The 9,067-nt window shown below is 48.3% G+C and overlaps 1 protein-coding gene across 1 annotated transcript; it reads right to left on the reverse strand.

Moving 5' to 3' along the window:
- Positions 1-5,407: 5,407 nt before the first annotated feature.
- On the reverse strand, positions 5,408-6,399 carry LOC138812445 (vomeronasal type-1 receptor 4-like). The gene is made up of 2 exons (XM_070000387.1): positions 5,683-6,399; positions 5,408-5,515 (listed from the first exon to the last, which is right to left on the reverse strand). Exons 1-2 carry the CDS (start codon positions 6,397-6,399, stop codon positions 5,408-5,410), a joined length of 825 nt encoding a protein of 274 aa, XP_069856488.1.
- Positions 6,400-9,067: the final 2,668 nt, after the last annotated feature.

Genomic DNA, 9,067 nt, shown 5'->3' on the forward strand with positions numbered 1-9,067 from the left:
CATGGAACGTTGTTTTTTAGCAGAACAGACAAATATACAAGATAGAAAGGAGTAGACAGCAATAGATAGTATATTAAAATTTTGGAGCTATTTGGTGGTGGGGAATTGATATACAACATAAAGCTGACAGTATTTTCCTGATCTGTATACACCTGCCTGAACTGTAAACCAGTGACCCGGCTCTACCCTGTGCCTGTCAGCCAGGAGGGAGAGCTGGCCCAGCCCAGTTATAAACCAACAGTGCATAGAGATGACACTTCACCAGCCAAGACTGAAAACTGAAAGTTCCGGGTGGAAAACTGTCCCAAGCAAATGGAAACTGACCTGAAAGGGAGCCCCAGTTGCTTTTCCCACTAGAGCAGGGGTGACATCAAACCCAAGTTAGGTTGATGAGATGAAGACTGTCACCCTCTGCTGACAGACAGCGAGCCAGCACACTGATGCCTACTGCTGCCCTGGTTTCATGAACTAGTACTACTGGATGCCATGGACCCGTAAGTCCAGACCAAGTTAGAATGTTGGCTTAAGACCCCCTCTCATCAAGAGATAGGCTGTGTAGCCCAAAGTCAGCCATAAGACTTAAGGATCAAATGAAGGAACAAGTTTACAAATTCAAGAATCAAAACAATACCACAACTTTCCAGAACTTCTGGTATGAAGCAAAACTTCTCAGGGAATTTACAGCTGTGCGGGCCTGGCATGAAAACAGTCAGATGTCTCAAATGCAATCAACGATGAAGCACAGTCTAAAAGCAAACCCAGAACAGTGGATACAAAGATAACCATAAGGTCTGGGAAGGTAGCTCAGTGGTAGAGCACTTGCCTTGTATGCTTGGGGCCCTGGGTTGAATTCCTCAGCACCACATAATCAGGGGGAAAAAAAGCCGGAAGTGGCACTGTGGCTCAAGTGGTAGAGTGCTAGCCTTGAGCTGAAGAGATGATGGACAATGCCCAGGCACAGAGTTCAGGCTCCACGACTGGACCCTTCCTCAGAAAAGAGAGATAATCATAAAAATCAGCCTAGAGCCAGCCAGGCACTGATGGCTGCTCACCACTAATCAGAGCTACTCCAGAAGCTCAGATCTTAAGATTGTGGTTCAAAGGCAGCAGAAATGTCCATGAGGCTTTTTATCAATAAACTATCAATAAGCTACTTGAGTTGTGGCTCAAGTGGTAGCGCACTAGCCTGGAGCTAAAGAAGCTTAGCAACAGTGCCCAGGCCCTGATTTCCTGCCCTAGGACAGGCGCACACATAAACACACACACATACACACACACACACACACACACACACACACACACACACACACACACACACACACACAAATCAGGGTAAAAATGAAAAAAATGGAGTTTAAAAGAACAATGTAAAAAAATCCGTGAAAGGAGCTGAGCGCTGGTGTTTCATGCCTGTAATCCTAGCTACTCTGGAAGCTGAGATCTGAGGATCATGGTTCAAAGCCAGCTGAGGCAGGAAAGTCCATGTGACTCAGCTCCAATAAACCACCAGAAAACTGGAAGTGGCGACTGTGGCTCAAGTGATAGAGTATTCGCCTTGGGCTAAAGAGCTGAGGAACAGTGCTCAGGCACAGAGTTCAAGCCTCAGGACTGACAAAAAAAAAAATCAAGAAAGGTAAGAACTTTCCTTGATAAGATAGCTAAGACTGACAAGCCTTCATGCAAGAACAGTGAAGACATCAACTAAGAAAACTAGAATATCATAACAGTTTAAATTCCAGTTGTCACTGGGAAGTATATTAGAAACTTAATCCAACACATTAGAAAATATACAAGAAATGGATTCACTTCTTTGCTTGTTGGACCCATCAGGTTTGATCCAAGATGATTTCAGTCACCTAACTATATCTGTAATCAACCAGCAAATAGATTCACTGACAGGTTCCACCAGGTGTTCAGAGTTACCACCAATACTCCTCAGACAGGTTCAAAAACTAGGAAAGGAAGAAGGCTACCAAACTTCCTCTCATACCAAAATGAGAACAGACTAGAGACAAGATTAGACACTTATTTCCTTGAAGAGCACAGATGTAAAATATTTCAAAACATACCTGCAAGTAATTTCAACAATGCATTGAAAGATCATGCACCATGCCCACGTTACATTCCACCCAAAATTGCAAGTGTGGCTCAACCAGTCCTGGATAATTTGAAGAGTAAGACCCTGGACACACCTGTCATCCTAGCCACTAAGGCTGAGATCTGAGGATCACAGTTCAAAGCCAGCCTGGGCAGAAAAGTCCAGCAGACTCTTCAACTCCCTACCAGAAAATTGGAAGCGGCACTAAGCTCCAAGTAGTAGAGTGCTAGCCATGAGTAAAAGAACGCAGGGACAGCACCTAGGCTCTGACTTCAAGCCCCACTACTGATTTCCCGCTGCCCCCCTCCCCCTAAAAAAGTCATTATAACAAGGATCCATCTGCTTTAAAGGTTTCTCCACCAAGGCACTATCAGCTGTATTAAGTGAGTAGTTACAGGTTTTAATGATGTAGAAACAATGGGAAGGTAGATACAGTCTGGTAGGGACCTGACAAGGCAAGGTGTGTGCAGTGTACAATAGTGGCCACCATCATGCCAGGACTCGGGTGTGACCCAGGAACAGAAGTCACATGGCACCTGTGCTAGGCATCAGTCAATGGTTACTCCCAGATCTGACCTGGCGTGAGCGCTTCCCCTAAAACCTCCTCAGGACAGGACTTTCTTGGCCCTTCCGGATTCCGCTGCTTTGATCCCAATGGCAGAGCTTCTCTTCTCCAGGCTGGTTGTTTTGCGAGGATGGCCACCACAGTGTGGCCTGCTCTACCAGCAGGAGGTGCACAAGAGGTGGGGCCAGAGCCCTCAAGCTAAGGGTGCAAGGTGTGGGGGGGAGCTGACCTCCCAGCCGGTTCAAGGGCTGAGTCGCACCTTTGTGTCACAACCCATTTTTCCTGGAAGGCTTTGTCAAGAGCTTCAAGTCATCCCCAGGAGTGAGAGTTGAGCGTGTTTCATCCCTCCTTCATATTGAGCATAATCACCAGGGTGCTGCTGTGAATGAAGCCAAGTCAGGAGCTGGCTGTAAGCTCTGGTTGGCAGGTGTGCTGCAGGGGAGAAGGAGTCGGGGGGTCCGGCCACCTCATGGCAAGGACACGGGACAGGAAAGGGATTGGTACAAGATGGTGGCACAGAACCCAGGGTGCTCAGGAAGAAAGGAGGAGACAGAGATGGAGAGAGATGTCCTGAATGTGTGAACTCTCCAGAAGTAACGAGTCCAGGCAGGGCTGCATGTCAGCATGATGACGGGCGGCTGTGCTTCCATCAGACTGCAGGGCTGAATGGGATGCAGAGCCTAACCATGAGCTGAAGAGCTGAAAAACAGCACCTAGGCCCAGAGTTCAAGCCCCACAGCCAACCAAAAATAAAAAAGAGGAAAAGCACATGGAGCATTGTGGAGAGCTGTGGGGGAGGAGAAGCGCAGGGCTTGGGTTGTCTTGGATTTGGATCCTGCTCAAGACCGAGGGTGAGGTGGGTGGAAGGTGGGGTGCTCCTGGGGAGCCGGTGCTCAGAGGGGTGGGGTGGGGGTAGGGAAAGCCTCAGAAGGCAGGAAGCTGATAGAGGATGCGCTGCCGCTAGGTCAGGAGGCTAAGTCCACATCCAAGCTCTCCATGGTGATACAGATGGGGAGGACCTCTGGGGACAGGAACACCAGGGGTCAGAAGAGGACCAGGTGTGTATGAGATTAATGATGACACCAGACAGCTCCCCAAGGAGACCAGAGCACGCCTGTGCTGGGTGGAATGACTTTGGGCTGGATTAAGGGCATGGGGCAGGTACGGAATCTGGCTAAATCCAGTGTGGGGGGAGGGAGTGTAGGGACAGCAGGGCCTGTGGTTCAAGCCTTTCTGTGGTGGGGTGGCTGTGGGAACTTCAGGATCAGGAGGAGGCACCTGGCTCAGAGCCTATAGTCCCCTCACCACCTGGCATACTCCCTGGATGGTTCCTGGAGGCAGGCCTGCCATCTACTTGCTTTCCTTTTCTGTGCCGGTCCCAGGACTTGAACTCAGGGCCTGGGTCCTATCCCTGAGCTTTTGTGCTCAGGGCTGGTGACTGTCTCCAGGGCATCAGTGCTACTTCTGGCTTGTTGTCACCCTGCAATTCATTCCAGAGAAGAAAAGGGTGGAGGTGGAGAGCCCTGGACCAGAGGGCCCTGCCTGTCATTCAGCACAGCAGCCCTGACCTGCACCCCAGAGGCTGTGGTAAAGTGACCTCATAACAAGGGACATGACCAGCACTGCAGGAAATGTCACAATAGGCAAACAAGGGACTTTCTCAAGGAGGCTTCGTGTTGTAAAAACAACTTTACATTAAAAAATGTGCTTTTCAAAAGTACACTTAATGTCCTTGTTGAATTAGCAGAGAGTCTAGAGATATGTAACATAGACCACCAAGGAAATAAATAAAGAGTTGTGAAAATAAATTATGTGGAAGAAATAAGCACGGACAAGACTAAGGGAGTAACTGTCAGGAAAGAGCTTTGATGTTTGTAGTCAGTGCTACACCAGCAGGACTCCCTCCCTCCGTTCCTTCCTTCCTATCTTCCTTCCTTCCTTCTTTCTTTCCTTCCTTCCTTCCTTCCTTCCTCCTTCTTCCTTCTTTCTTTCCTTTCTACCTACCTTCCTTCCTTCCTTTCTTCCTTCCTTCCTTCCTTCTTTGCTGGCTTACCATCTCTCTTCTCTGTCTGTCTCTGTCTGTCTGTCTGTCTGTCTGTCTGTCTGTCTGTCTGTCTGTGTCCCTCATTCTCTCTTTCCATCTTTGTGCCAGTCCTGGGGCTTGAACTCTGGGCCTCTGTTCTATCCCAGGGACCATTTTGCTCAAGGCTAGCGTTTTACCACTTCAGCCACAACACCACCTACATTTTTTTAGTGGTTTATTGGAGATGACAGTCTCAGAGAAGTTTTTGCCTAGACTGGCTTTGAACTGTGATCCTTAGATCCCACCTGCTCAGGAACTCAGAACACAGACATCAACCACCACCACCCAGCTGCTATTTTCTTTCCAACTACTTTCTTCTCAAGAACAGAAAGGGCTTTAAGAATGATTTGCTTCTTTACAAAGGTAACTATTAAAGAAAGAAAAAAATCAAAAGACTCAAAATGGAATTAAGAAAACATGTTAGGTGAGTTTAACCTGTTTATCTTGAACTTGACACCACCACCAGGTAATGGGACAGATTCTCTGGAAGAAGTTGACATGATCTAATAAGCATTATTTCAAAATCTAACATTTCCACTTTCATATAATTTTGTGGGCCAGCACAATAGAGACAGATGTACACACACACAGATATATAGTACACAAATGTGCAGGTGTGGACATGTGTGCACACCTCTATCTCTCAGCAGATGACTTTTATCTAGGTGTGGAGATTGTTGAAGGGCAAAGCAAAGTTCAGCAGAGATGCCAGCTTGGTGGTCCTCAGGGGAGGACCACTTTCTTCTTCTTTGTGCAGGTGAAGAGGAGGCTGCAGGGAGTGGAGTGTCTGCTCATGAGTAGGAAAGGGCTGAGGGCTGGAAAACAGCCCATAGCAAATGCTGCCATATGGTGCAGCACAGGGCTGGGGTTGTAAATCACAGACAAGCAAATCTGACAGATGCAGGACACAGTGTAAAAGGAGACAAAGGCGCTCACCAGGAGGAGGATGCTTATGGTAGCTCTGGACTCGGGAGAGGCTCTGGTGGAGACACTGGTTCTCTGGATGTGTCGCATTCTCTGCTTGTGTCTGTACAGGACGAAGAGCATGGAGGTGCTGGCCCAGAGCATGAGCCCCAAACACAGAACATCTGGCACTGAGAGCACGGTCACGTAAAGCACATCAGAAGCTGGATCGTGACGCACTGCAGAACAGTATCCATAGGCCTTTAAGATCGTCATGTTGTCGTGCTCTTTGGGTCCGGTCATGTACATGGGAAAAACAATACTCACCAGGAGGAAGACCCCCCAACTGAGATAGACGGTGGAGACAATGTGCTTGTGGGCTCTCCCCTTCAGCCCTGCCCACTTGGAGTCCCCCTGGCTGATGCTGACAGCCTGGAAGATGCTGAGGGAGCAAGTGCTACCTATTGACACCCCCCTGCCCACTCGGTAAAGATAGAAGACCATTTTGCACCCCATATCATTGAAGAAATTTCTCCAGCCCCAAGCCACCATGGTTTGGGGAACACCCCTACACAGAAGACTTAGGAAGTTGGCCACAATTAAGTGCCTAAGAATCAAGTCTGTGGCTCTCATCCTGTTCCCCATGCAGGAAAGGAATAGATAATGGGAGAGAAGAGACAAATTACCCACAAACCCAACCACAGTCTGGCCTAAGAGGATCACCCCCATAGACACATGGGCATCTCCCATCCTCTCTGTTCCTTGAGTCTCATCCAGAGGCTCTGGCTTAGAAAACTGAGACCTGCATGGTGCCAAGGGAACTCAACATTCTGCATCCAGCATTCAGACCAGGGGAAATACTTTCCTAATGTATCTCATGTATCAGGAAAAATCCAATTCTATTCATCCATCGGGAAGAGGAAGATGGCATGTACAGGGAAATGGGTGAACCTGGAGAAATGGCAGTAAGTGAAGGTGAGTCAGGTTCTGAGATGAAGGCGGCTCCATTTCTCCTCTGTAGAATCAGATCTAAGATTCTAAACAAGCAAGGCTCTAGTGGCTCAAGACTGTAATCCTAGCTACTCAGGGGCTGAGACCTTGGATTTCCAATTCAAAGCCAGCCCAGAGAAGGAAAATCTGTGAGTCTCTTCTCTCCAGTTGAGCACCAGCAAATCAAAAGTAGACCTGTGGCTCAAAGTGGTAGATGCCTAGCCTTGAGCAAAAAGGGCTCAAGGAACATGGGCAAGACTCAAGTTCAAGCTCTCTGACTGACTAAAGAAAGGAACTTGAAATATTCGTGACAGGTACCCGGGGTCACATGCACTTAAACCCAATTCCCTGGCTGCAGGAGTGGGTCCCAGGTGTCATCCTTTCCTCAACACGGAGCCCACATTTCACAGAAGAAATACCAGGAAGATGAACTAGGTCTGTAGTGGGGATGGTGCGGGTGAAGGAGGAGGTGGATGACAGAGACAGAGAAGGGGCAATTTTAGGTTCAAATGCTATTCTAGAGTCGCTGATGTGAACACATCTTCTGCAGCCCCTGGACAATCAGGATTCCTCTTCACTTGTCATAAACCAGGACAGACAGTGAAGGAGAGGAAAGTTAGGAACCAACAGGGCTTGGGGGTGAGGGGCCTAGAACCCCAGTTCTTTTCACTGTCCTAGCCCATTCCTATCCTACCCTGTTTCTTTGTCATGCAACCGGTTTCAATCTGGAATCCCTGCCCCTAAGGTGATCCCTTACCCAGAGTGTGGAACCTGGGGGTCTCTCCTGTAGGCTGCGCCTCTCCAGTGGCAGTGAACACAAGTGCTCGCCTCTTTTCTCAGGATGTGCGTGGCAGGGTGGTCGTTTCTGAGACACACATGGGAACTTCAGAGCTTCAGAGAGCTCCTTAGATAGGGGTCCAGGAGGGTGGCAGCTGTGGTCGTCTCCCGCGGGAGCGGTGATTTTCCCTTCACCTGGGGTGGCAAGCCAAGTTCTCAGTAAACTTTTTCTTTTCCCCCATGTGACAATTATCAAGACACTTTTCACTTTCATGTGGGTGCTTCTCCAGGGGACAGGGGAGTGGTGCAGTCGCTTAACTCTCCTGGATCCCAATAGGCTGGCAAGAGACACTAAGGCCTGAAGTGAGATGACTGTAAACAACCTCAGCGGTGTGTAAGCCATGTGTCCCCAAAGTTTCTTACCCACAGTGTCTCTTCCCTTTTTATTCCAGTTCTGAGACTTGAACTCAGGGTTTGGGCACTGTTCCTGAGCTGCTTTTGCTCAAGGCTAGCACTCTACCATTGGTGCCACAGCACCACTTCTGGCTTTTTCTATGTATGTGCTGCTGAGGAATTGAACCCAGAGCTTCATGCATGCTAGGCAAGCACTCTACCACTGAGCCACCTTCCCAGCCCTCCTCATCTCAGTCTCCTTTTGTTTTATCATCATATATGCTGTTAGAAAAGAAAAATGGAACCCTGTGCTGATGCAATCTCAGGAGCCTGATATCAGAGAATCAAAGTTCAAAGCCAGCCTGGTGAAGAAAGCCCATGAGTTTCTTTTTTTTTTTTTGGGGGGGGGGGGTTCTGGTTGTGGTACCTGAACTCTGGGCCTGGGCGCTGTCCCTCCGCTCTTCAGCTCAAGGCTAGTGCTCTACCACTTGAGCCAGAGCGCCACTTCCATCTTTTTTTGCTTATGTGGTGCTGAGGAATTGAACCCAGGGCCTCGAGCATGCAAGGCAAGTGCTCTACCACTGAGCCACCTTCCCAGCCCAGCCCATCAGTTTCTTATCTCCAATTCTTATCTCCACTCTCTGGTGGTAGAGTGCCAACCTGGAACAAAAAGGCTGAGCAACAGCATCCAGGCCCAGAGTTCAAAGCCCTGGGTTGGCACAAAAGAAAGAAAGAAAGAAAATAGAATGAGACATTTCTGTGCAGGAGCTTCTTTGGCAATAATGGCCATTTTTTCTAAAAATGTTTTTATCCCTAGAGACCTCATTTGGAGATTAGAGGTAAGCATTTCATGCATATTCCTGACAGCAGGGTGATCTCTTTTCATGCCTGGTCGTTTCTGAGGAGGTAGCTTCATTCTCTAATTCCCTACTCTTTCATCGTTAGCAGTGGTGATTTTGAAGCAGAAATTTGTCACTGTGCTCAGGAGAAGATCAGCAGTGGCTCCTCACCCTGGGTTTCTGGTCTACCTCATTGCATGTGACTCCTTTCCTCACCTGGACCCTTCTGGTATTGCTGACAATTCCTCTGCCCTGTTCTTGTCTGTTTCAAGAACATGCATTTGCCTTTCTGTGTCTGACTTCTTGCATTTTCCACAGCAATCTCTACTTCCACAGATGTGGCTGCAGATGACAGGATTTCCTTTTTGTTCCTGGCTTAGTAGTAGTTTGTGATGGAAATAGGCGACATCTTCTTTATG

The sequence above is a fragment of the Dipodomys merriami genome, unplaced genomic scaffold (assembly GCF_024711535.1).
Source record: "Dipodomys merriami isolate MVZ:Mamm:240054 unplaced genomic scaffold, mDipMer1.0.p SCAF_57, whole genome shotgun sequence".
NCBI lineage: Eukaryota > Metazoa > Chordata > Mammalia > Rodentia > Heteromyidae > Dipodomys > Dipodomys merriami.